Raw genomic sequence first — 26,924 nt, forward strand, 5'->3', positions numbered from 1 at the left:
TCGGTGTTGGGCATCAGTGGCTTCAGTGGTCCTTGCCAGTACAAGGCTGTGACAAAAATTTGCCTGATGTGCAGCTCCTTTATCCTGACTTTTTCCAAACCTGGTACTCCAGACTTCCCAACATTTCTGGAGAGTACCCAATACCTTTTCAATAAGTTACTACTCTGCTTAAATCAACCGAAGTTCCCTTCTGTTGATTGTAGCTAAGGCTGGTAGAGAAATTGGTGGCAAGCAGTGGGGTGCTGGGAATGGAGCCCTGAGTGTGGCACTGGCTGAATGCAGGTAAGGTAGTGGGGACTCCGCTATTCCTCCCCGCGCATAGCCATGAAGACTGGCTACCACCTGAACATGGCGCCCGGAGGTAAGCTTGCAGACTGGGTTTCCCAACTGGGAATTGGTGATACATGTTACACAGGATATCTTGGGATACGTGTCTGTAAAGGCTCTCGTATTAGGAAGAATTGAGGGTGTTGGATGGTGTCAGCTATGTCTTATGGTGTCCGATAGGATATTGAGAAAAAATAGATTTAAGTTGCAAGTGGCAGGTTTTGTTTTTCTTGGAACACCAACCCCTAAAGTGGCTGTCTTAAAAACAGAGAAGACAAGGAGGTATGACTTTGCCATTTGAACTCGGTGAAAAGGATTAAGAGGCGCAAACTTCCAGTTAGAAAATAAATAAGTCGTGGGAAAGAAAAACACAGCATAGGGAAGACAGTCAGTAACAACTTAACAACTGTATGGTGGCAGACAGTAACTCCACTTCCCGTGGTGAGCATTTCATAACGTATATAATTGTCCAATCACTATGTTGTACATCTGAAATGAGTGTCTGTCAGCTACACTTCAAGTTTTTTTATGAAAACTTCTTTCTACCTGTGGTCTACCAGCTAAAATGGCTAAAAACCTGATAATACACTGCCTTGCAGGACTGTGAAATTAAAATGATCTATTCCCAGGGTGCCTGGGTGGCTTAGTCAGTTAAACATCCAACTTCGGCTTAGGTCATCATCTCAAAGTCTGTGGGTTGGAGCCCATGTGGGACTCTGTGCTGACAGCTGGGAGCCTGGAGCCTGCTTCGGATTCTGTGTCTCCCTCTCTCTCTCTCTCTCTCAAAAAATAAATAAACATTTAAAGAAATTTTTTTTTAAATTCTCTACTCCAAATTAAAGCTTTCCAACCGAGGCAGAGACTGCAGAGATGAGGCAGGAAAAAAGACTGGAGCAGAAGACAGGCCTGATCACCCAGGTCTTACTTGTGAACTTCCAGTAAATCTCATCCACAGGACTGAGAGTTAAATATGCCCAATGTGAAGAAGCAGCTGGAATGAAAGCAGCCTGTGTTTAGGTTAGATTATTGCTTTGAAATATCCTTTACGCTGGACACAAGAGTGATCAGGCAAAGCACGGAGGCAGATAGCAAGCAGACAGAAAAGTGAACCCCCAAAGGTGATGTCTGAATAAGAGCTCTGGCTGTGGTTTCTACTCTGTGGAATTAACCAGACGCGAGTAAACAAAATACCCACTAAGTTTCTAAAGCCTCTGTAGTACCCACAATGCTCTGGTTGCAGCCAACATCTTGTGATAGTTTCACTCTTCAAAGCAATCACAAGCTGTCTGAATTTGTACCTACGATAAATAAACTGCTGAAGATTTGCACCTCACAGAAAGGGCATTCCTTTTCCTACTGCCATCGCGGATGTGCCCACAGAGAACAGTGGACAGAACATTCTTTTGTAGTCCAGAACCAGGGTGTCAGAACGGATGCCAGGGCATGGAGCTTGTACTCGTACTGTCCAGCGTGTGCTTTGAACCAATGACCACTGGGTGCTATTTTCGTTCTCCCCTCTTCTCCAATGAGTATTTACTATTGTTTTTATTTCTACTATTGTATATGAGATAATGTTGCAAAGGGTGTGAGTGACTTAACTTTTAACTGGAGATTTCTGGACCCAGAGGAAGATATCACTGAGAAATATTGAACTTGGAGCCAGATGCAAATCTGAACGAAGCTCTGAGTTTGCTCCCTTTGGGAAGGGGGTGACTGCATTTCATGTAGACATTCACCCTTTTGAATTCAGGTGTACTCATGTGAAGAAGTTAGCTAAAGGAGTGTGGGGACATATTGTTACTTGGTTCTTTGGCATCTAACCCTCCTGTGCCATTTCCTAAAAGACCCAGATATTTAGTCCTCCTTCAAACTACCCAAGCATATTTGAGTCAGTCTTAGCCAACCCATATCAAACTTGCCAGTGGAACCCAGAGCATAACATTCCCCCAGTAAATATTGTTATTGGTTTGGAGATGGGCACAAGTCCTAAGTAGACCCAATTAATGTAGAGGAAGTTCTTTTTTTAAAAAAAGAAATTGTTTTTAATGTTTATTGTCGAGAGAGAGAGAGAGAGAGAGCGAGCAAGTGTGAGTTGGGGAGGGGCACAGAAAAGAGGGAGACACAGAATCTGAACCAGGCTCAGGCTCTGAGCCACCCAGGTGCCCCCATAAGGGAAGTTCTTTATGGCCCATGGTGTGGGAGAGGTTCTTTCTCCTGGTCCCCACCCACATGCTCCTTGTTCCCTCCACCATATTCCTTCAGTTAGGAGCCATCTTGCAACCTTCAGAGAAGCCCACTCATAAACACGTGGAGAAAGGCAACATGAGGAAAAGAGCAGAGCAATTGAGGCAGAGCCACCATCATACTGTACCTGAGGCCTACGTTATCTCTGGACTTGTTGTTACTTGAGATAATAAAGTTCCTTCTTGTCTACGACAATCCAAATTAAGATTTCTGTTCATCTTCAGCCCAAAGCCTCATGCTACACTGACCATGTGGAAAGTTAAAGTTTTCATCTAGAAACTATTTGTCTCAAAGCCTGGGATGAAAGAGTATTAAACCAGTACAAAGAGCCCCTGGCTCCTAAACCAAGAGTTATCCAAAAAATGGTAGCCATCAGGTGGTTCACTGACAAATAAGCTCAGGGCAATAATTTTATATTTCTCCTCTATAACTTGACATGTGGAAAATGTTATTGCTTTTCCTCCAGGCATAGCACTGCTATAAAGTTTACTTTTTAAATGAATGTGTCTATGTAAAAAGGAATCAATTTAAAGAAAAAAATTATCTAAATGATAATACATGTTGTCTTAGTTTCCTGGGACTGCTATAACCAAGTGTCACACAGTAGGTGGCTTAAAACAACAGAAATTTCTTCTTTCACAGTTCTGAAGGCCAGAAGTCCAAAATCAAGCTGTATGTCGGCAGGGCCAGGTTCCCACTGAAGTGTCTAGAGGAGGGTCCTTCTTGACTTTTTCAGCTCCTATTGGTGTCCAGAATCCCTAGCATTCCTTGGCTTATAGAGGCATCACCCCCAATCTCAGCTTCCATCCTCCTGTGGCCTTCTCCTATGTGCCCGTGACCCTATGTCTGTCTTCTTATAAGGGCTTCAGTCATTGGATTGGGGCCCACCTGACTCCAGTATGACCTCATCTTCACTAGATTCTATCTGCAATGACCCTATTCAAATAAGGTCAAGTTCATAGTTATTCGAGGTTAATTTATCATATAGAGGCCACTCATTTGGGACATTTTTCTGAGCATCCATCTAATCATTGATGTTTTCAATTGGAACTTAATTCTATTATTTCAGGCTAAAATTACCCATCATTGTACTCTGGTGGGTCTTTCATTACCATGGGCACTATTTCCCAGTACCTGGCATTAGCCTCTGATTTCCTTAGTCCTTGGGTGTCCCTCCTCACAGGAAGACAAAGGGCTTATAATTTGAGACTTGAATTAATTATAGAAAGTAATTATTACATGCTGTACCTCAAAGAGGCTGATCTGCGATTAACTTCTTGGCAGAAATGGGGGAAGTGAATTTAGGAAGAGTAATTTTTCATTTGGAAGATAGCAATCGGAATGGTCACTATTTAAAATTGAGAAAGAAAGTCTGGGGTGAAAAAAATAATAAATCTTTCAAATGGTTTCATGAAATCTTGGGAGCTTTAAATATTAGGAAGGTTTTCCTGTCCCGTTTGTTGAAGTAATAAAGTGTGAAGAAATTTTAAATCTGATTAGCTACGCCTGTCTAGCATTAATCTACGGTCTGAAAGGAAAGAAAAAAAAAATTCAAAACTTCAATCACTGTTCGTTCCTGTGTTTAATCAGTTAAAAAATATTCTCCAAGGCTGTTGAGAAAACAGTGGTGTTAAGGTACTCTGAAAAATCATTCAGGAACCCATGGGCCAGTGACTAAGGCAAATGCATTTTTCTGAGTATTGTCAAAAGCTGTTTTCTCTTCACAATGTAAGTTCAGATGCTTCTAGGCTATTTGTGAACCACCTGGTGTTCACAGACCAATGCAGGAATGCAGAAGGCTGTTTCCATGGTGATGAGACTTTCCTCCTGGCAACCACCCCTCCCCCACTTCCATCTTTCTCCACTATCAGGAGTTTACATAGGATTTCTGGAAAGAGTGGGGGTGAATATACAGCAAGCATGTTGTGGTTTTTCCAAGTGCAGCTACTGTGTATCCGTAAGTAGTGGATGAGTCTCCTCTGCCCACATGGGGAGATGGTCACTCTAACCCATCAGGACCCAACCAAAATCTTCTCACATTTGAAATCACTCCATCAATAACGTTTTACTTAACATCTCATTACGTGAACAGACATTTCTCTATAGTGGGGCTCAGCACCCATGGCCCAAAGTCTAAATCCAGCCTGCCACATGTGTTTGTAAATAAAGTTTTATTGGAAGATGGTCACGTTCAGTCGTTTGCATATTATCTATGGCTGCTTTCACTTTCCAATGGCAGAGGTGAGTAGTTGACAGAAGTGACAGAGACAGCATGGTCCATAAGCCTAAAAGCATTTTCTATCTATCTGGCCCTTTACAAAAAAAAATTTTGTCACTTCCTGCCTTAAAGGAGGTGGAGTCAAAATCTAGTAAGGAGGACTGCAAGGTATAGAAATAGGCACAATGTGCTGTCATAAATACAGAGAGCTAAATGAATGCTACTAGGAATCTACACGGACTACCAAGGACAGAGTGGACTGGGGAGAATCTCTAGAAAAGATGAGACTGAAAGATAGGAAGCCTTGGGATATACAAATCTGGGGCCGGGGAAGAGGCATGCTCCATAGAAAGTGGCGAGCACGCAGAGAACGGTGAAGGAAATGCTACCTGGTGTCCTGACACACAGAAAATCCATCAACACTGGAAAGAACCATGCAGACATGAAGTGTTGCTCTCACAGTGAGCACAAGTTCATAACAGCAGAAGGAGAGAGTGTGTGACTAGCAGGAGGTGAGGTTGGGGCCCAAGATATACAAGCTCCTGAAAGTTATACAAAGAAAATGATCTTAACCTGTAGGGAATGTAAACTCACCACACTGGAAGCTGATCTGATGAGATCTTTGTTAAAAGGAAATTCAGGAAATCCAATGAAGGATGAACTACAGAGCAAGAAAGTAGAAAGAGAGGGAACCCGGTTACTATCTGTCACCTATGTCCTGCTTACCATGTGCCAGTCACTACGCTAAACTCTTCACATACGTGAACTCACTCACTGCCCCTAACAACCCTATGAAGTAGGTACAATCATGATTGCCTCTTTATAGATGACAAATCTGTGGCTAAGAGAGGTTAAGTAACTTGCTCAAAGTCCGACAGGTGGAAATGTGTAGAGCCAGGACGTAAATCTAGGTAATGTGGCTCCAGAGTCCAGCTTCTTCTGTAATCAGTCATGAGATTGTCACAAGAGTGTGAAAGGGAGGTGGTAAGAATTCACTCAGACCTGTTGCCATGGCACACACAAGGTACTCCATAAATACATTTGATGAGGAAATGCTGAACAAAAGAAAAGAAGAAAAAGGAAATGACAAGGACAAAGTGTATTTTGCGGGGGGTAGGGGATTGGGGGGGGTGAATATAAAATATAGGAAGGAGAGGGCGATGTCAAAGATAATTCTAATAGTTCTCCTTAGGATGGCTGGAAGAATGAGAGAATTCACACACAGACACAAAATAGAAGTGAAAATCAGTTCTGGGGAAAAGGTGATAAATTCAATTTGAGATTAAACAGGTAATGAATTTAATGAGATGGCAGAGGATCCAAGCAGAGAAACACCAAGAAGCCCTTGAAGGTCTGGGAGCAGGATTTAGGAAAGAGCTTGAGTCGGAACAACGAAGTTGGTGGTTGGGCTTTGCAGAAGTGATGGAGGGGACAGGATGTCTTTCTCACACTGATGGGAAAAATGAAGTGATCTTCACTCATGACATGCACAATAAAACAAAGGAAACCATTAGACGATGACAGGTGGCAAAATTGGCCTCGTGAAAAGAATGTAGGGCAGGCTCTAGAAGAAACTGGGAAATAGAGGAGAATATTCATTTATTTAATGCCTATTACGTGTCAGGTGTCTGACATTGCACTTGGTGATGACTATGAGTCTGAAACAGGTGGTGTATCTACCCTTGAGAGCGGAGGAAACAGAGAGGATAAATGACTTACAGAAGGACATAAGCCAGAAAGTGAGAGAGTCAGGATTTAAGCCCAGGTCCTCCACTCCAAAGCCCACACTCTAAATACTACCCAACTGCACAAGGGTCCTTCCTCGTATTTCCCAAAGTTCCCTCAGACCCTCAGCACCATCTGATAGGATATAATTCCGTAAATTTTTCCAGGATCCTTGTATCCTGTGAAAGGATAAATTGCTAGTAACTGCTTATAGAGCCACCTCTCCAAGAGGTGTTATCACTAAAATGCTAATTTCAGACCAGTTGTTAGGGAGAACTCTGGATGAATGTACTAATGTTCCTAAGTCTTTGAAAAGCCACTGAAAGTTTTCTCCCTAGTTGTTCTCATTTCCGGTTTCTGCCAGGGCAGCACCTCCCCGAAGCATGGTGTTAGGCACTGAGGACGGGATCTAGAGTTCTGCCTCTGAAAATCTGAGTCCCAGGAAGCCCTCTTCCCAAACCTCGGTGTTTGGTATAAAGACATAATAATTCATTTGGAATAACCAAGGTAAAATGCATTAGTCTGCTTTTAAATATGAATAAAAGAAACACCACTAAATGCAATAAAGATTATTTTTGAAAAGGAAAGAGCTGTCTCTTAATTGACATTACGTCTTCATTGACCTGGTTTGCATCACACATTTAAACAAAGTTTGTGGTTAAATTCCATATTAAATGTGCTTTGTGATTTTACGAATTGTCTTAAATATACCTATTCTAATTCTTTCTTTCTTCTCCGATCAGGCAGCCAATCTCACAGATGTTCTTGGAACAAATTTCTTCGTTGATACTCTCATTTTGTAGTGAAATCACATTGACTCATTGTATACCTCAAATAAATAGATTTCTTCACATAAATATCAATGTTGACACAGCTAAGGAAAGAATTAAGGCAAGCTTATCCCGAGACTAGGACTAAAAGTCTGAATGCTTAGCAGTAAAGAAATACAAGTACTGTGTCTACAGAAACTCATATTAACAATAATAGTATGTAGGTTATTCCTTCTCATAGAAAATGAAACCAAGGAGCAGCAAATAATTTCAAGCAAGCAACGCAGTGCTTCAGTTGGAAGAGCAGGTCTCCAGTTCCTTTAAAATCTCACACCTTTGCATGCTGTGGGCAAAGGGATTGAGCTATGCAAAATTGCAAACAGCATCTGGCTTGACCTTTCCTGAATGTAATTACCCTCCAGGAGAAACAGATCCAGCAGAAAGCAAAAGCCTGCCACCCATGTTAGGAGAGAGGATCCTGGTATATCTAAGACATGACTACTAGCCCCAGCGGGAAAGTCCTCTCAGCATGACACTTAAGAATATTAATACATCTCTGACCAGTCACTAAAGCCCTTGCTGTTTAACAGCAGCTGCACTCAATGAAGTGAGCTGAGGCGGACTGAGGAAGGAGCAACAGGCTGAGTAGGAACATCATGAAAATAGCCATGAGTCCATGGAGCAAGGCATGTGCCTCGGCCAAAAACTCACCTGTCGATATTCTGCACTTCAAATCTATGGCAACTCTAGAATACATACTCAAATTTCTGGGCCTTTTATCTCCTTTGGAAATAATTTTATTTTCTTTCCCTAATGATTGTTTCAGGTCCTAATCTCAGGTATGCCCCAAATGCACTTCTACTCTTCGTGCAAGACAATTCAGAATTCCCTCCTTGGGTGGTTTTTCCTGATACCCCTAAGCAGCATTGTGCCATACCTTTATGTGGGTTTCTGTTGCATTCTGTGGGTTCTATAATCTTCTATCCATTCTCTCTCTGTTCTGCCGGCGTCTGCTAACTTGTCTTCACTCCTGGACTGTGAGTTCCTTAGAGCAAGCAGCTATATCCTCATCACCCAACTCAGGGCACAGGTAGCAACACCTCCTCAGGCATTCTCCAGGCCCTGGGACCAACCACTCTCCCCTTCCGTGGTGGGTTGAATAGTGTCCCTCTAACAATTTATATACCCCTAAAACTCAGAATGTGACCTAAGTTGGAAAAGGGATCTTTGCAGATGTACTTAAAGTAAGAATTGAAATAAGACTTTAACGTGTTGAAATGGGCCCTATGGTATCCACATAAGAAATAGAAAAGGACAAACAGGGGAGAATGCCACGTGAAGACAGAAACAGAAATTGGAGTCACACTGCCACAAGCCAAGGAACATCAGAAGACACCAGAAGCTGGAATAGACAAGAAAGGATCCTCCCTTAGAGCCATCAGAGGGAGTGTGACCCTGCCAACACTTTGATTTTGGATTTCTGGCCTCCAGAACCATGAGAGAATACATTTCTGTTATTTTAAGCCACCAAATTTGTGGTAATTTGTTACAGCAGCCAAAGGAAGCTAATAGACTTCCTTTCTCTGGAAACTGGCTTCCAACCAATCCATATGGTTTTAGATTCTGGGAAGCCATGTTGGGACTACAAGATTCAGTTCCCTCACCTCACCCCAGGGTCCTCACAGAGCTGCACACATAGTGAAGCTGGGCCAGCAATACTCCTTTCCTGGGAGTTTGGGGGACAAAAAGAGAGAAATGTTCTTTTCCCATTCTTCTATCTCATTCAAGTTTCTACCCAAAGGCTATCAGCTCACAGACCCATTCCCAACATCCTATCTATAACATTCTTCTTCTTATGACTCTAGATCTCTATTCACATGATTTTATTTTGTAGTCTTTATCTCCATATGGCATTATATTATTTATGTGCTTGTTTTTTTCTTTTTGTTCTTCTGACCTCCCTCCTAAGAGTGTAACGTCTATGAGAACAGAGACAGGGTCTGATTGCTTGACTACTATACTCCTGGTCCTAGGACTCAGCCTTGCACCCAGCAGCTCTGCAGTGAGACAGATGAGGTTGACCTAAAGAGAGAAATCAAGGGGAGAGAGGAAGCACAAGTTTTCTATCAGAGTACTCATTCCCTGTTTCAATTCCTTCTAAGGCATGGCCATATTTCTGCCTTAACTTCTGAGAAACACTCTGATAAAATATGCCCTTCTAAACTTAAGCTAGTTGGTTTACACTTCTTGTATCTACGCAAGAAACCAAAAGAGACCTAACTAATATACCATGGCACTTAGTAAGAGCTTCAGCACCTCAGAGAAGTAAATAACAGAATGAAAAATGGAATGATAAATGTATAATTTAACTGATTAAGTCTTTCTGGCTCCTAACAGGAATAATCTTACAAGTAAGTAAGGTGATTTGAGAATTGTAGGATGTATTTACCTCCTTCAGAATTTATCTTCTTACCACCAACTTGAGTGCCTGAAATCCTATCACTACAGATTTTAGAAATACTCCTTTCAAATATAAATATTCCTAGAAGAAGCAAACCTTTAGCCAGTGACTATTTTAACATCTTGGAAAGCTCTTCTGAATGATATATAGTCACCTTAATGAAGGAAAAGGAAAGGGATGACAGACCTGGGAAATGGCAGGATAGCAAAGATGAATTTCCACCACTTTTCTAGCATGGAGCTGGTCTTGCACTCCTGGGAAATTATGGATTCTATACTCAAGGAAGACTGATTGCACTGATGGCCCAATGAATGGCCTCTCTGGATCTTGCTTTTATAATGTGATTCTGCAACTCCTCCCATCAAGGGGCTGGGTCTGTTTCCATACTGTTTGAATCTAAGCTGTTCTGTGACTTGCTCTAACCAAAAGAATGTGACAGAAGTGACATTGTACCCAGGCCTTACGAGGTCTTTCTGCTTCCACTGTTTCCTGGAAACCTGCCATTTCCATGAAAACAAGCCCAGCCCACACTGCTGAACAATGAGACAAGTGCCTATCCAACCAATCCTCTTTGCCAGCAGAAAGTAAGTGAGGCCAGCACCCAGCTGGTCTGCCTGCTATTTACAGACACATGATGAAGTCCATCCAATCTAATGCCAAGCTGACCATACCCATGGGTAAACAAATGTTTATTGTTCTAATCCATTGATTTTTGGAATAGCTTATTACACAGTAATGACTAAATGACAAAATACCAGTCTACCCCGGAAACCCCAAATCTGAGAACATGTTGCTTTCTAAAACCATCTGGAAGCTTTAGATTCTGAAACCACTTTCTCTGAGAGAATTTATACTTGAAGGCTGGGTTTTCAGGTTCGACCCCTACCTTCTACTGACCCTTCAACAGCACAATATTACCAAGTGTAATGGTTTCTAAGGAACCTTCATTTAGTTTCTCACTTGGATGTCAGGAACACAGCTCCCTTCACCACATTTGGGACCCTCACCTTCTCTAGCACCTACCACTCACACTGACATTGACGTTTGCACCTGGGACAGAGGACTCAGCTGGGAACTGATTGTTCTAGAAAAATGTATACAAAAAGAGTTCTAGAAAAGTGAGAATAGAGCAGAAGGCAGTGAGCAATGGACACAGGGGACTAGAGATGGAGCCAAAATTGGGCCTAGAGATGGGACATGATGAGGAATCATAACAGAAACTGGGAGAGCCAAGTGGTGGAGGTTGGGCTAGTGGGGAGTGAATAATAGCAATGAGATCACATTTGTCTCCCCCTTTTTCTTGTTTCCTTCATTACCATGTCTAAAAGGGACAAAAGGACAGACAAAAAAGCAACACATCTTCCTTCCCCCCTTTCCTTCTTTCCTGTGCCTGCTGTGGGTTGGAAAGGAGCCCCAGTGTCTGTCTGGGTAGAAACAGCTGCTTCTGCCCCCTACCTCCTCCCTCTGTCCTGTCCTGACCCCTCCTTATTACACTATCACTACCTATGGTAAGAGGTAGAACGTGGGGACTGTCTGGGCATGGCATAGGTAGGATTCCTCTAGTTTGGTGACCAGCCTGTCAGTCATGGATGAAAGCTGTGGGGAGTCAGACTTTCATGGCGGGACAGAGAGATCTTCAACCTGCCAAACCAATGAGGACCACTATCTTCTGGAGACCTGGTGTGTGTCAGCTGGAGAAAACAGGGCAGTCAGTGATACTTGTGACGAATGGAAGAGTTTTATTTGCTTGTTTGTTTGTTTTTAAGGCAAGAAAGGAATCTACAATCATCATCAGGAGCCTGTTCTAATAAATGTCCTGGCAGGATAATTTTTTTTTAAATAATGTTGTGTGATTTTTCCCCTGCATTTCACTTTGGGCCTCTTTACAGGGCAAAGGGGCTCCAAAGCAGATGTTGCTTATAAAAACAACTATAGTTTTCCTAAAGCTTCAGCCATTAAAAATATTATGCTTCCCTGTGGTCCTGGAAGGAAACGAAGTAAAAAAAAGGAGAATGGGAGGCAAGGGAGAAACGGGGTCAAATCTGTAGATCTGGTGATGAGTAGACCCACCCTCTCCCTGACTCCCCCCACCCTGGGAAGGGGCAAGAACAGAGTGGATGCACAGGATGCACCCCAAAGTGGTGAACCCAGGCAGAAGTGGTCCAGCCTCAGCAAAGATTCCCACATCCCCTGGGTCAAAACCCAAAGCCAAGATTTGGGGACTAGTAAGGACCTCAGCAATGAGAATATCAGCAGAAATCATGCTGCACTGGAGGGTAGCATTCCTTCAGTTCATCAGGCTCCATGAATTCTGATGTGACAGTGAGAGAGGAAGCAACCTCAATACTAACAAAGGGGATGGGGTGGGGTCTCTGATGTGGATGTATTCAATTAAGATCAAGAAATGGATGGGGTGCCTGGGCGGCTCATTCGGTTAAGTGTCTGACTTTGGCCAGGTCATGATCTTGTGGTCTATGAGTTTGAGCCCCAAGTCGGGCTCTGTGCTGGCAGCTTAGAGCCTGGAGCCTGCTTCAGATTCTGTCTCCCTCTCTCTTTCCCCCTACCCCGCTCACACCTCTCTCTCTCTCAAAAGTAAATAAACATTAAAAAAATAAATAAAAGATCAAGAAATGGCTTTATCATGCACACCTTAGTCGGATCGTGGTTCATACCACTTCACTTGGAGATGTACCATACCTAACACATCACTGAATGTGTGAGTGAGCTCCTAATCCTGTTTTCTTAGTTCCTTTTGAATCAGAACAAACTTGTTAGCCTCCTATTCCATAAACCTTTCAGACAGATATCCTGCCTCTATAGTTCTACTATATCTTAGAGGTTTGCTATAGGGGTCAACTCAGTGCATGCCTCTTCCATCATCAAGGAGAAATGAGACAACAAGCATGTGAGAAACAAAGGGCAAACAAACGCAGTACAAGTTTTTGAATTTGTAGAAATGAAGGAGATTGTCTTCATTGCATCTCAGGATTCTCTATGTCACGCTCAAAGTCACTGATTGCTTTTTACCAAAAGAAAACTTTTGTCCGAAACTATATTAGATGCCCTTTTGAAGTATGTGTATTTCTTCTCCCCTTGTCATTTCCTAATAAGATTAATGAAACAAGATAAGGCATTCAAAGAACCTAGCACAGGAGAGGAGCTCGGTAAATTATGTTGTGTTTTTCTATCTTTATAAGACAGAAATACTCATGCATCAAACTTCTGGTATCTTAAGGTGAAATCAGTGCAGAAAAAGCCTCAGCCCATTCCACGCTAACCCTTGCCTGCAGCTCATTATAGGAGCAAGTTAACAGCCCACTTTGTAGGCAGTAGGTTGTCAGGAAGCAAAAAGGCCTGGACACAGAGAAAAGAAGCAAAAAGAAAAGAGGCATTTTCTCAAATCCATGGAAACTGGAGACTTACATAAATTTCAATATACAATTTGCCATTGCTACAGACTCATATACTATTTTCAGCTTTATTTTGCTTTTGCTTTAAAAAAAAAAAAAGCCATCTTGCAGCTGCCAAAATTGGGACATCCATCCACCTGCCACCTTCACCTGCACTCAGACACCCTTGTGATTCTGTCACCGTTCCCCAGACTCAAAGTCCATCTCTGTAGCTCATGCCTCATGTTGCTGTGGACGGTAACTGATGGTGACCCTTTCCTGTGCACCTGATTTCAATGAGGGCATTAAAAATGGAAAACCATCACCCACGTGTCACTGAATCTCTTCAAGGGAGGGTAAGAACGTGGCAGTTCTGATGATGTAGAGCAGAGTGGCTTTTAATTCCCAGATTTTCATGAATAGAAACTACACTTGTATCTGTATCTTGAAAATAACATCAAAGGGGAGAGGAAAGTGGTAAATTTTCACCCTGACTTTTGGTTACTGAAAATCTTAAACTACAACCCACTCTGCACACTGGCCTCCAGATATCACATAACACACGCTTGGCAATCATTTTTTAGGTCTCTCCATATACTTCATTATGGCAGCCAGTATCCTTTACTTTTAAGGGAGTGGGATTTAGGCAGTGGAACATTGCAGTTGGCTTAGAGCCAATAGCATGAATCTCTTCCCAAATCTGCATTCTGGGTTGTCACATTGGGTGGCTTCAAATCAGCCACATTGGGCTTATTTACATAACAGAAAATGGCAAATGTCACAAAATAGGGCTTTTTTTTTTTTTTAAAAGATAGATGGTTCTTAAACACTAATTATCAACACAGCACTGGTTTAAGGAAATGAATGGGAGCAATCATGAGGGTACCAGATGCTTAAGCAGAAGAAAGAATTGATGCTGTTGGAGATGGAAAAATGGCAGATATGAGGTTCATAAAAAAGGGGGCCCAGGGCAAAGAATACCACCACCTACTTTACCATTTTTCTTGAACTGTCAGCTAATGATGCCCCACCCCAGATTGTAAGGTCCTCCCTGTTCCATATTTACTTAGCACATTCATTCACATATGCTCACCATCAACTTGAAATTTCTTATCAACCATCTCCAAAGATACTCTTAAAAGCCACAGATTTTATTTTCTGAAGTTGTGTTCAGATAAAACTTGCATATCACACATGAAATAATCTTTCCAGAATATAATACCCCCTACTTGCAAACTGATTAAAATTTTTGATGAAAAAATCTCCATACATTTTTTTTTTTACTTTTTATTTTTTTCCTGTTGAATGTAAGGAAACTTCATCTTTGTGTTGAACTGCTGGTTTTCAAGTAGAAACCCAATGCCCACCTGTATGTTATTTTGATGGCTAAATTAATTAAATTCTTGAGATAGTGAAAGACAATGAACTGCCTATAGGGAATCAGTGTTTCATGCTCTTCACCACTTTAACTGCAAAGGGCAACCTAATCTATACTTGAGGTGACAGATATGACTTCTAAATTATTTATTTTTCTTCCCTTGTTTACTACAAAAGAAAAGGTTTTGCGATTCTGGAAAAAGGAAGTGAACAATACAGGAAATTATATGTCTGTAAGTTAATATTGGCTCAAAGTTGGGCTCTCAATCAAATCTTATCTACAGAACTGATTTGGTCAAAAAAAACCACACAGAACACATTTATTATGATCTTTGGGTCTGATTTCAATTTGGCTATGAAGGGGAAGCAAAGACTAAATGAACTATCAGACTAATGACATTTTTATTTGGTGGCCAAGAGCAAATAAAGTTATTTTTTAATGAAATTACCTTCTTTAAAGGACACCTCTTTATAGGATAATGATGAAAGTGGAAGGTTTCTTATCTCTAAGGGGAAGATATTTAATAACATTAAAATTTAACTCTATTTCACCTCTACAGACTCTAAAATGTAATGTGGTAGATTGCATTAATGGCCCAAATTCTTCATTCATCCATATAGCTATGACCTTTCCCAGGAGACTGCAATTGTGCAAAAATGTGTATTTCCTGACCCCTTGACTCCAAGTTCAGTCATGTGTCTTGCCAATAAGTAAAGTATGAAAAAGTCTTACATGCTTCCACTTGCTCTCTTGAGCTTCTGTCATCACCAAGAGGGAGAATGCCTGTGCTAGTCTATATCTCAGTAGGAGGATTAAAATTACATTAAACAGAGCTTCACCAGATAAGTTATTCTAGCCAAGCCAAGCTTAGAACAGAACCATCGGCCAACCCACAGACACATTGGCAGGCCCAGCCAAGATGAGCCAAGCCTCAGTTCCCAAGTATATAAGCTATAACAATATATGGCTATTATAAGCTGTGGAGTTTAAAAAGTGGTTGGTTACACAAAATAGCTAAATCATATATATATATAACATTACTCCCTTTCACAGTTTGTTCTTGAAGAGTGAAGAGTTTTACATACATAAAGGATTTCCTGTTCAACATGCAAGTAATTGTCACTATCAGACATTTCTACTTCATAACTATAAACGTGGAACACTTTAAGAATCAACATTATTATATTAATCTATCAAGTCTTTGAATTAGTTCAATACCAGAAACATTGACCAAACTACCAATATAATTATGTCCTAGGTCCTGGGAACACAGAATTGACAAAGAGCTCTGAGTTAGAGCTCATGGTCTATGTCAGGGAGGAAAACCTTTTCTCTGCCCTTCAAGATTCTTCTAGCTGTTCTAAGAATTAGACATGAGACAGATTATTGGGAGGGGAAAAAAAACCCCAAAGTTTAATTACATGCACAGAGTGGCTCAATAATAAAATTGAGACCCCAACAAAGGTCAAAGCAGGCATCTTCTATACTTTTTTTAGACAAACAATAAATATGTGAGGAATGACAGGATAAAGAAAACTTATGTTTGGGAGCTTTAGTTAGTAAGGAATTCTAAATAGAATTTGGGCTGGGGTAGTAAATTAGTACTTAGTAACTAAATTTGTCTGTATAGCCTTGTCAGCTCTGAATTCCCTATCTCTGCTGATAAGAATGTCTCTTTACCTCCTGGTACAGGGAGGGTACCTTTCACATGGGAGATTTATTTCCTGATTTCTCGAGACAAAGAGAAGTCAGAGTATTCTTACATTGGCTATTTCTTAAGCAAAGTTAATTCAAAATAATCAATATGCGAAAGTGGTACATTTTGGGGCAATCCTTCCCTTGGCCCCCACATCTATCAAGGGCCTGATGATGCCAAGACAAACAGCCAGAGTCCCTGCCGAGTGCTTTCCTAAAACCAGATGTATTTAGTTCTGATTTCTTTTATTGGAAGCACCAGTTTGTAAGCACTTTCTTCATTTAAGGAGAGCTGAGTCTTACAAGGGGCTTCAAAGATTCTGATACTATGTAATATTTGAAGATTTTAGTCACATAAGAAGTTGAAATTGAGAACCAAGGGGATATCTTAAATTCTAGAAGAAAGCTCAGGAAGCAATCAGTATGTTTTTATATTGAAGGTGCTATGATTGGACTTTTTTCAGCTAACAATAAATTTTCACCAAGCTCTCTACTTTCTCCATAGCTGCTGGAAGTTTTTTCTTCCCAATTTCCCCTGAGTGCCAGGGCTCAATAAGTGAGAAGAGAGAAACTGACATTAATCCAGTAGCTGTGGAGTGATTTTGGTGAACAAATATGAAAGAAGATCAGTTTTTTAAATCTTTCTCAGCTAATTTTCTGAATATAACATATAAATATGCTTTTTATACTCTAAATTCATAGTAATTACATCAGTGAAAAAATCACAATCTTAACCATTTCAGGTTAATCTTCTCTCATAGATAAGCCTTGCAAATATGGTTTTTAAATTCTTTTCTATTAAGAATTTCTATATTCTGGGGTGCCTGGGTGGCTCACTCAGTTGAGCATTCAGCTTTGGCTCAGGTCATGATCTCATGGTTCATGGGCTCAGGCCCGCTTCAGGCCCTGTGCTGACAGCTCAGAGCCTGGAGCCTGCTTCAGATTCTGTCTCCCTCTCTCTCTGCTCCTCCCCTACTCACCCTCTGTCTCTCAGAAATAAAGATAAAAAAAAAATTTCTATAGTCTAAGTCTACATAAATCTAAGGTTTTGTGAGTGTTGTTTATGGTTTATTTATTTGTAAAAACTATGGATGATTATTTTGATGGGGAAATGTAAATAAAATAATAATGATTACAAATGGTTCAAAGTACTTTACATGTCTAAACTCATTTAATTGTTACAACTTTGTAAAATAGCTGTTATTATTATCCCTACTTTATAGAAAAGGAAATGGGCACAGAATGGTTTAGTGAGTTGCCCAAGGTCACAGAGCTAATAACTGGTAAAACCAGAATTTAAAAGCAGGAAATCCTCCAAAGCCTTTGCTTAGACCGCCAAAATAGACATCTCCCCTCCACCACCAAATAAATGGCTGCCTGACCCCCTCCCCTGCTGCATACTCTTTTTATCCATTCGGATTGACTCACTGACACCAAAAATTTGGGAAAGAGGGGTGTCTTTTACGTGAAACACTGTGTGCTAGGCCCTGGAAATACTCCATAAATAAGGAACAGTATTTGCCTTCTTTGGGCTTGTATCCTAGTGAAAAAAGTAACTAAATAAAAGAGCAGTTAAAATAATGTGTAAAAAATATAATCTAGTCAAAGGATTAGAAAGACCTCCCAGAGAAAGTAGCTTTTAAATTGAGATCTAGGGGCACCTGTTTGGCTCAGTCAGTTAAGCGGCTCACTTCGGCTCAGGTCATGATCTGGTGGTTTGTGAGTTCGAGCCCTGCATCAGGCTCTCTGCTGTCAGTGTAGAGCCCACTTCGAAGTCTATGTCCCCGTCTCTCTCTGCCCCTCCCCAACTAGTGCTTGCTCTCTTTCTCTCAAAAAAAAAAAAAATTAATTAATTTAAAAAAATTAATAAATTGAGTCTAAAAGATGCATAAGGGTTAGCCAACGAGTAGAGGAAATATCATTACCAAAGGCCAACAACAAGAGAGCACCCAAGAGCAGTGGAGTGTGCCTGAAGTTTATAGAAAGGAACGGAAGCAAATGACAAGAGGGTTGGGATTTATATTGAGGAAAACAGAAAATCATTAAAGAGTTTAAGGAAAGGAGTCAAATGGTTAGATCCACATTTTGAAAACACAATAATGTGAGATGTATTTGAGGCAGAGTGGCTTGTGCCCCTATAATTACCAGCTCAGAAGAGTTCCCATTGGATACCTAGAGGGTATTATGTGAAATAAGCCAGACAGAGAAAGACAAATACCTTATGATTTCATGTCTATGTGGAATCTAAAAATCAAAATAGACTCATAGATAGAACAATCTGGGGGTTGCCAGAGGGGAGGGGGGAGATGGGCAAAACACAGGAAGGAGATTAAAAGGACAAACTTCCAGTTATAAAAGAAATAAGACACAATGTACAGCATAGGGAATACAGTTAATAATAATATAACAACTTTGTATGGTGACATATGGTAGCTAGATTTATCCAGGTGATCACTTCACATGTATATCAATGTTGAATCACTGTTCTACACCTAAAACTAATATAATACTGTATATCAACTATATTTCAACTCATACCAATGTAAACCTGTGGAGAGTCTTCTAGCAAAGACCCACAACTCCATTCTCCATAACAGTTTTGTCTGCTCTGGTTCTTCCCATCTTAAAAAAACCTCCATCCTTGAGGAACCCAGGTTTCATCCCATTTCCCTGCCTTACTTCACTTCTCATTCTACTCCAATTAGGGTTCAATCCCTTTCTTCGACCCAAACCACTCTCATCAAGGTCACGGGTAGCAGCGGCCTTGCTAATCCAAGAGTCCCTCGCCTGTGGTTATCTGTGCACGCTTCTCAGCAGGAGTCCATACCTGGGACCACGTCCATCTCTAAGAGCGCTTCATTCTCGTGGCTTCTGTGACTGCCCCACTTGCACATTTTATTCCCATCTTGCCTCACTAACTTCTCTTCCCGGGGTTCCTTTGCTGGCTCCTTTTCTTTACCAGGCTCAAATTCCAATTGTTGGCACAGGGACTCTCTGCTGGCTTCTCCTCTTCATCCTCACCCTCTTTCAGGCTGATCTCATTACGGACCCGCAGTTTCAATGCCAGCTAACTGTAGGTGACCCTCAACTGGATATAGCCAACCCTGACATCTCCCGAATCTTCATATTGCACTGGGCCCCACACAGTCCCATTCTCGGTGCAGGGTGCTGAATTCATTCAACAACAAGGGAAGGAATAATGGATCTGTGGTGTCGCATTTTCTATCTGTAACTTTCTCAGAGAGCATTTGTTAATATCACACATCCTCCAACATGCAGATTCAGAGGGAGATAAAGACCTTCAGAAGAAAATCACAATTGTTTGCCAGGGGGAAAGTCCACTGTATTAAAACAGTAATTCAGAAAGCAGTTGCATAATTTTCTTGCTCTTTTAATCTTTAGAATTTTATCACAACTATAATTATGCTTACCAGAAGATGGAATGCAGATAAACTGACTAGGGATGACCTAGTTAATTTTTTTAATCACTTGCTTTCTGATCCTAATAAATGCTTCTAGCCTTTATTCTGTAATTTGTCCTTCCTTAAAATAATAATAAAGAACTTCTATTTTAAGATATAATAAAAATTTTAAATTTCTCCAAGGCCTTCTGAAGCCTTAGTTTTCTGCCTCTGGACCTTGGAATGGCATTAAAGCCACAAATTGACCATCACCTGCTTCCACCAAAATTCTTTACTAATTTCACACTCTTCTTTACCTTGTAAAATGTTAAATATTGAAAATTCCAACTTTTAATGGACTTTGCTTCGTGATTTTCTTCTATCCTTACACTTACTATGATGATTCAATAGTATCTCTTTCTCTGTTGCCCTTTTTAATAGCTATGCTATTATTGTCTCCTTCCTTCTTGTGGCCTTGAACTATAGGTCAAGGAAAGAGACTGCATTTAGAAAGAGAGAGACCTAGTTTCTAACCTTGGCTGTGCTATTAATCAACCATGTAAGCTTAATATATAGAATTCTGAGTATTTTCTTTTGATGAAGAAATTGAGATCCATGGTGTTAAACTATTTGCCCAATTAGAAAATGCTAAAGGAACAAAATAAATTGAAGACATTGTTGTTTTCAATCCTCATTCTGTAAACCGATTAATTGTGGCTTTTATTTCCATACCTTTTAAGTGATAAAATTTGCTGGATTCCTAAATGTGAGATCTAATTCTCCAGGTTTAATAAACGAGGGAGTTCCAAACTTCTCTTGTACCAGACTGAAACAGAGAAACTAAAGGGATCCCATGAAAAACTACTTTTTTGCTTTTTCTCTGGCTTCTATTAATAGTACCCACACCCTGTGTTACACACGCCTTACAGAACAGGTAATATATGTCCTTGTAAAACCCAAGGATTTAATGATTTCTTTGGAGTGTTCCAGCACAACAGATAACATCTAAGGAGTGACTGAGGGGTCACCGTGCAAGTTTTCCAAGGCCACTGACTCATCAAGACCCCTGGCTCCAGGGCTTCTAGAAAACACCTAAACACGTGTGTGTGTTCCTGGCTTACTGAGAAGCCGCTGCACCGAACCACCATCCTCGAAACCCCAGGCCCCAAGCAAAGAAAGAGACACACTCCTCTTTACTTTCTGAATTTCCCAGATGCTCCATCTGTATCTACACTCTATATCTTTAATAAACTCTGCTCTCACTTCCTCTCAGCTCACATTTGACTTCTATCCTGCATGAAGTCAAGGACCCTCTTGGCTTGTCCTGTGGGACCTCCCCTCTGGGTCCTCATACACAGCCAGCCCGCATCAAGACCTAGCAACAAAAGTGTCCTCTCCTGAGATGGCCTCCATTGCCAGCTAGGGAGATGAGCCCTTGGATTGAAGAGTGCCTGCATGCTTGCTGATGAAGAATCTCACTTTTTCTATGAGTCATGCAAGCTAATAAGCATCTCCAGACAGTGTATTTTGTTTGAACCCTACTTAAGACCAAAGTTGCTGATCAGTTGGGCACATGATCAAGCAAGTGTTAAAGAATTCCTGTGAACACACCTTCCACTTCTAGTACAAGCTGTCCCTGCCTTAAGCATGTATGGTGTTTCTTAATAAAGCCACTTTCGTTCTCTGCTGCTTTGATCCCACCTCCTCAATATTCGGAATGTAAACCGGACTGTGGCTTTGAGGGGTTGGCCAGAGATGATAGTGAGATAAGGCAAGGCTGAATAAGGCAAAGCTGCCTCTGGGCAAAGTCTTTCGTCCCTGATACTCGTCCATGACTTTTTCCCTTCCAGAGCAAAGTGCTCCCTGTCTCTTGGAGCCCACTGAGGGTTATACAGCTGCTGGCTGCCCTCCGACCCTCCTGCCCATTACATCAAATTGCCTTTCTTTCTACACTCCCCACCACTGAAAACCCCAAATTACATTCCTGAATCTCAGCGAGGTGGTAGAAGTAAAGAATTTAATCGTATTGACTTACATCACTTGTTCATTCATTCATTCACCTTGCATTTCTTGAGATAGATATCCCATAACAGGTGTCATTCAACTTGCATTTTTTACCTTTATATCAGATATTGAATGGTACAATGACATAGAAAGATGTGTGTCAATGATATTTGCAAACTACCTAAGGAGATATATAAATAGCTAGATATAGATATATAAATAAATATTTTATACATAGATATATATATATCTATATATAGTATAATATATATTTATATATAGATATAATATTTATATATAGATATCTATATTTATATATAGATATACTATTTATATATAGATATATATAGATTTATATAGATTTTATTTATATAGATATATAAATAAATATTTATATAGATATATAAATAAAGTCCCAAACCTAAGTGATTACCCAAGTGTCAACTTAAGTGATTTTCAGTTGGTAAAATTTTAAACTGGTGTTTGAAGGTCATGGGAAGCAGGAGGGGGGAGCTGATGGTGGAATCTTACCCTTTAGATTACTCTCCTTATAATCAGAAAGATTATAGAGGGGAGGGAATAGAGGGAAAAGTGTTCATAAATCAATTTCCTTCCCCTACAGAGAGTTTAGACTTTCACCACATCCCTTTAAACCACTAGGTACTTTGCCGCTATAACTGAGGGGACAGCCCTAGAATCAATGATATGGAGTAAGTTGGCCTCGATAGGTGGTTTAGAGGAAGTGAATTCTCTGTATGGTAGTAACTGGATCATTCTTATCTTTGTGTCCCCAGCATTGTGTAAAATCAATCACTGAAGAAATGGTGCTCTACTGGAGGAACTATTTAGACATAATCAGCTGTAGAATAGTCCTTTCTGACCCCCATAGCACGGTCTGCAATAGCTCCAAGTGCAATGTTTTTGCCCCTTATTGAAAATGGACGACTCTCATTACAGAAGGGCATGCACAACTCTGCCTTATGTTCTATTACTTTCTGCCTTGCCCCAGCTACCGAAAGCCTAGAGCAGAGGCACCACCACCAACCAAAAAGCGTATAAACCATCGTACCTGGGACCCTTGATTATGGCCCCAGAATAAGTGTAGCATCTCCAAGGCTCCCTTTTCCTTTATTCAGCAAGCCCCGCATAGAGCCAGGGTCGGTCCTGTACAAGAAGGGGAGTTATGGTCGTTCCCACAAGCAGATTTCCACTGCTGTGGAGGTTACTTGCAGCTCAGTCATGACACATTCCATTGTCAACTATATGTGATTACAACAGTAAACCCCTTTCACATTTTCTCAGTTTCATTATGTATTGGTTATCCATCATTACTTTTTTTTTCAAGGAAATATTGGTTTTAGCTCAGTTAAGAATGTTGGCAATACCTCATTTTTTAGAGAAAAATCTATAGAGAAGGCAGAAGCTGTCATAAAAGAAGTGCATTGTTAAGGACAAAAAAAAGTGTGCTGTTTAAGAACAAGTGTTACGTTTATGTTTAAAGCTTTGTATTGGCACTTGACACCCATCTATCAACCAATGCATCTAAACAATTTGGACAAAGAGTCTAAGAAAGTGTAATTGCAATCGTGCCAAAAATATTTACTTTTGTATTTTTTGGCAACACCGTTTTAGATCACATTCCTATATATTTTCATTTACTCATAAGCTGCCAGATTCTATTCAAGTAGCAAGTAGCTATTCGATCAGCCAAAAAACCCCAAAATTTCCATATCATATCAGGCAAGATGAGATACTGACCTTTTTGTGCCTGTTTATTACAACCTTCCTGTACCTTCAAACGAAAACATGACTTAAAAGACATCTGTCTAGTCAAAGTTTAAGGTTCACATGTTAAGTCATTTTGGTAAAGCTGGAGAGGAAATGGGTTCCTAAAATACAATAAATAGTCTGATTGAAGATTTTGAGTCTGAACTTTTGATCAGGTGGCCTTGCCTGAGTGACAGTCTGCCAATTTCAAGAGGAGTAGCCACTCCATGGCTGGGGCAATTTCTGCTACTTCAAAAGCCTTACAAGTAATAGAGATACCTGAATGATTGCAACAGAGCCCTCAAATCATCAGGACCTGGTTATGAGGTGTCTAGCTCCTTTTTTTCTTGTAGCATCTGAATAAATGCAAATATTCTGAACTTTGGAACCAGAACTCTTAACTCTAATATATGAAACGGGAAGATCGTTTTTTAAACTATTTGCCTCTGAAATTCAAGAAAGTCCAAGCATCTACTTTGTACTAGTTTTCCTTCTAACATGTCCTATCTCTCTTCATAGTATGCTTTTGTAAAGGTGTATTAAAAACCTACAAATTACAATATTAAGACTTCACAATCAAAAGAGACACTAGACTACGTTTTTGTTTTGTTTTTTGTTTTTTTTTTAATGTTTATTTGTGAGAGAGAGGGAGAGACAGAGACAGAGACAGAGACAGTGCAAGCAGGGGAGGGGCAGAGACAGAGAGGCACAGAATCAGAAGCAGGCTCCAGTGTCAGCACAGAGACCAATGTGGGGCTCAAACTAACGAGCTGCGAGATCATGACCCGAGCCGAAGTCAGAGGCTTAATCAACTGAGCCACCCAGGCGCCCTTAGACCATGGTTTTAAGATCTACTATTGCTAGGAATAAATGAAATCTTATAGATATTTTTAAAGACTCTCCCACCCACCACCAAAATTCTGTAACCAGCATTAACTATTACAACTTAATATAGCTCAAGAGGAAATTTTGCTTAAGATAGATGGCGCATCAACTACAGAAGTAATAAGGCTATGTAAACTATGTTCCCATGCAAAGGACAACAACCAATCAGCAAAAGGCTTTTGAATATCTATGGGCAAAATACTGTCTTCAGTGCTGTGAAGCAGTTCAACACTAAGTACATTTCAAAACTGAATAACATCTCCAGGGGCTTTGAATCCCATGTGAATGATAAGAGAACCAATTTATAAGATAAATTTAGAAAACAGAGAGGTGGGTTGATGCTTTTGGTCTCATCAGGCCTGGATATCTTATCTAAAAAATTAGGGTAATAATGCCTATTCCATGGGATCCTTGAGAGAATTGTGTCAGATAAGTGTCTATAAAATGTCTAGGGAAATATTTGGCACTTAATGGACATTCATTCAATGACAGTTGGGCTCATGGCTGGTGGTGGTGTTGCTGCCTTTGCTACTGCCCTTCTTGCTGCTGATGTTAATAAATCACCCTGAAGAGAGCAATCAGGAAACTCCTGTTTTGTACATGATGGGATTTAAGGGACAGATTATATTCAAATTCTAAATCAATGGGAATAAACGTAGATGTGTGCTAACGTCCTTTTTGAAAGAGAGTAGAGGCTTAACTGACTGAGCCACCCAGGCTACCCTATATCCAGCAATAGCACTGCTAGGAATTTACCCAAGGGATACAGGAGTGCTGATGCATAGGGGCACTTGTACCCCAACGTTTCTAGCAGCACTTTAAACAATAGCCAAATTATGGGAAGAGCCCAAATGGCCACCAGCTGATGAATGGATAAAGAAACTGTGGTTTATATACACAATGGAATACTACGTGGCAATGAGAAAGAATGACCTCATGCCATTTGCAGCCACGTGGATGGAACTGGAAGGTATTATGCTGAGTGAAATAAGTCATACAGAGAAAGACAGATACCATATGTTTTCACTCTTAGTAGATCCTGAGGAACTTAACAGAAGACCACAAGGGAAGGGAAGGAAAAAAAAAAAAAGTTAGAGAGGGAGGGAGCCAAACCATAAGACTTTTAAAAACTGAGAATAAACTGAGGGTTGATGGGGGGTGGGAGGGAGGGGGGGTGGGTGATGGGCATTGAGGAGGGAACCTGTTGGGAGGAGCACTGGGTGTTGTATGGAAACCAATTTGACAATAAATTTCATATTAAAAAAGAAAAGAAAAGAGAGTAGAGGGATGGGAAAACCCAGCAGAAGCCACCTGGGACTTCCTTCTAAGTCTGCCCTAGGAGAGACCACACAGCCAGGGCCTGCAGAGATTCATCAGGGATTTGGGGTCAGGAGGGATCTCTCTTCACAATGCCATGTTTCTTCTTGTTATCTCAGGAATGGAAAGGCCTAAAAGAAGAATAACAAGACAAGTCGTTTCCTAACTAACACAACTCCGAAAATAACTCACCCACATTCCCCTAAAGTGAAGCCCAAAACACTAGGATGGGAAGGGGGTGGGGAAACAAACTGGGCCTCTGTCTTTCCCAATGTCTCTCCCTTTACCTCTGTTTTTCCCTTTCCTTTTTTTCACTCAGAAAAATCTTTCTGTACTGCAATCCCCAGACTTTTGAGGTCCAAAATGACTAACCCGTATCCCAGCCCCTACAGTCAAATGCTTCAGAAAGTGGAAAATCTGGGGGGGTATGGCTTACTATCATGTAGGGGAAAAGTAAAACTTTTCCATATACCCTCTTAGGTTTGTGAATGAGGGCACTGCAAATTAAACTGACAAAAGACAGATTAACAGATGAAGGGACGTAGAAATTTTATTTGATGTTAATTTTTACAGGATGTGGAGTTCTTCCTAGAGAAGAAGTGAACACCCAAAGAAGTAGGTCTGAGAGTTTATATACCATTTTTAACAAAGAGCAATAAACTATGGAGACGTGGCAAGACAAAGGAAAAGGGATTTTAGGTGTCCAGTGGCTACAAACTGAAAGATAAATATATGTGGAAAATCAATGGAAGATAAGGACTATCTTGGCAAAGTTTGTTACACAGATCCATCTCGGTGCCAACTTTCCCTCTTCATGGCCATAAAACTTTCCTTGGAGAAGAGATTTATGGCAATCGTCATTTCTCAGGTGTCTCTGCTTTCAGTCAAATGAGGGAAGTTCTGGGATGGCATCTTTCTGCATCTGTTGAATCTCAAGTGAGTTCAGCTCAAAATAACTCCTATGCCAAAGTGGCATATCTGGGGGTGGCCTATCATAAGGCCCTTCAATTACAATGACAATTGTTAAAAAGAAACAGACCCCAAATGGAGTCACTTACGTTAAGCCCCAGCAAGACTTAATACCTAATCTAAGGCAGTTTCAGCCTCTCCCGGGAGTGGAATTTTAGACCAGGAATTTCCTGATGGGCACTAGTGAGGTCTGCTGCCAGAGGAGACCCCCTTGCCCTTCTCCCTGAGGGAAGGTGACCTGGCCTGAAACAATCTTTTCTTTTCTTTTGCTAATAACTTCCTGGTCCTGCCTGGTTCTGGATACAAAAGCCTTCTATTTTAGATGTAGTTTTTCAGAGCTTCCTTCTACTTGCAAGGTGGGATGCTGGCTAATT

General features: G+C 40.8%; 1 protein-coding gene across 1 annotated transcript in view; it reads left to right on the forward strand.

The window, feature by feature from the left end:
* Positions 1 to 324: 324 nt before the first annotated feature.
* Positions 325 to 26,924, forward strand: part of SMLR1 (small leucine rich protein 1) — a 112,268-nt gene continuing 85,668 nt past the window's right edge. Inside the window, 1 exon segment of the mRNA XM_078447634.2 lies at positions 325 to 361. Coding sequence (XP_078303760.2) covers positions 325 to 361 — 37 coding nt within the window.

This window comes from Panthera onca, chromosome B2 (genome assembly GCF_046562875.1).
Source record: "Panthera onca isolate mPanOnc1 chromosome B2, mPanOnc1 haplotype 2, whole genome shotgun sequence".
Lineage (NCBI taxonomy): Eukaryota > Metazoa > Chordata > Mammalia > Carnivora > Felidae > Panthera > Panthera onca.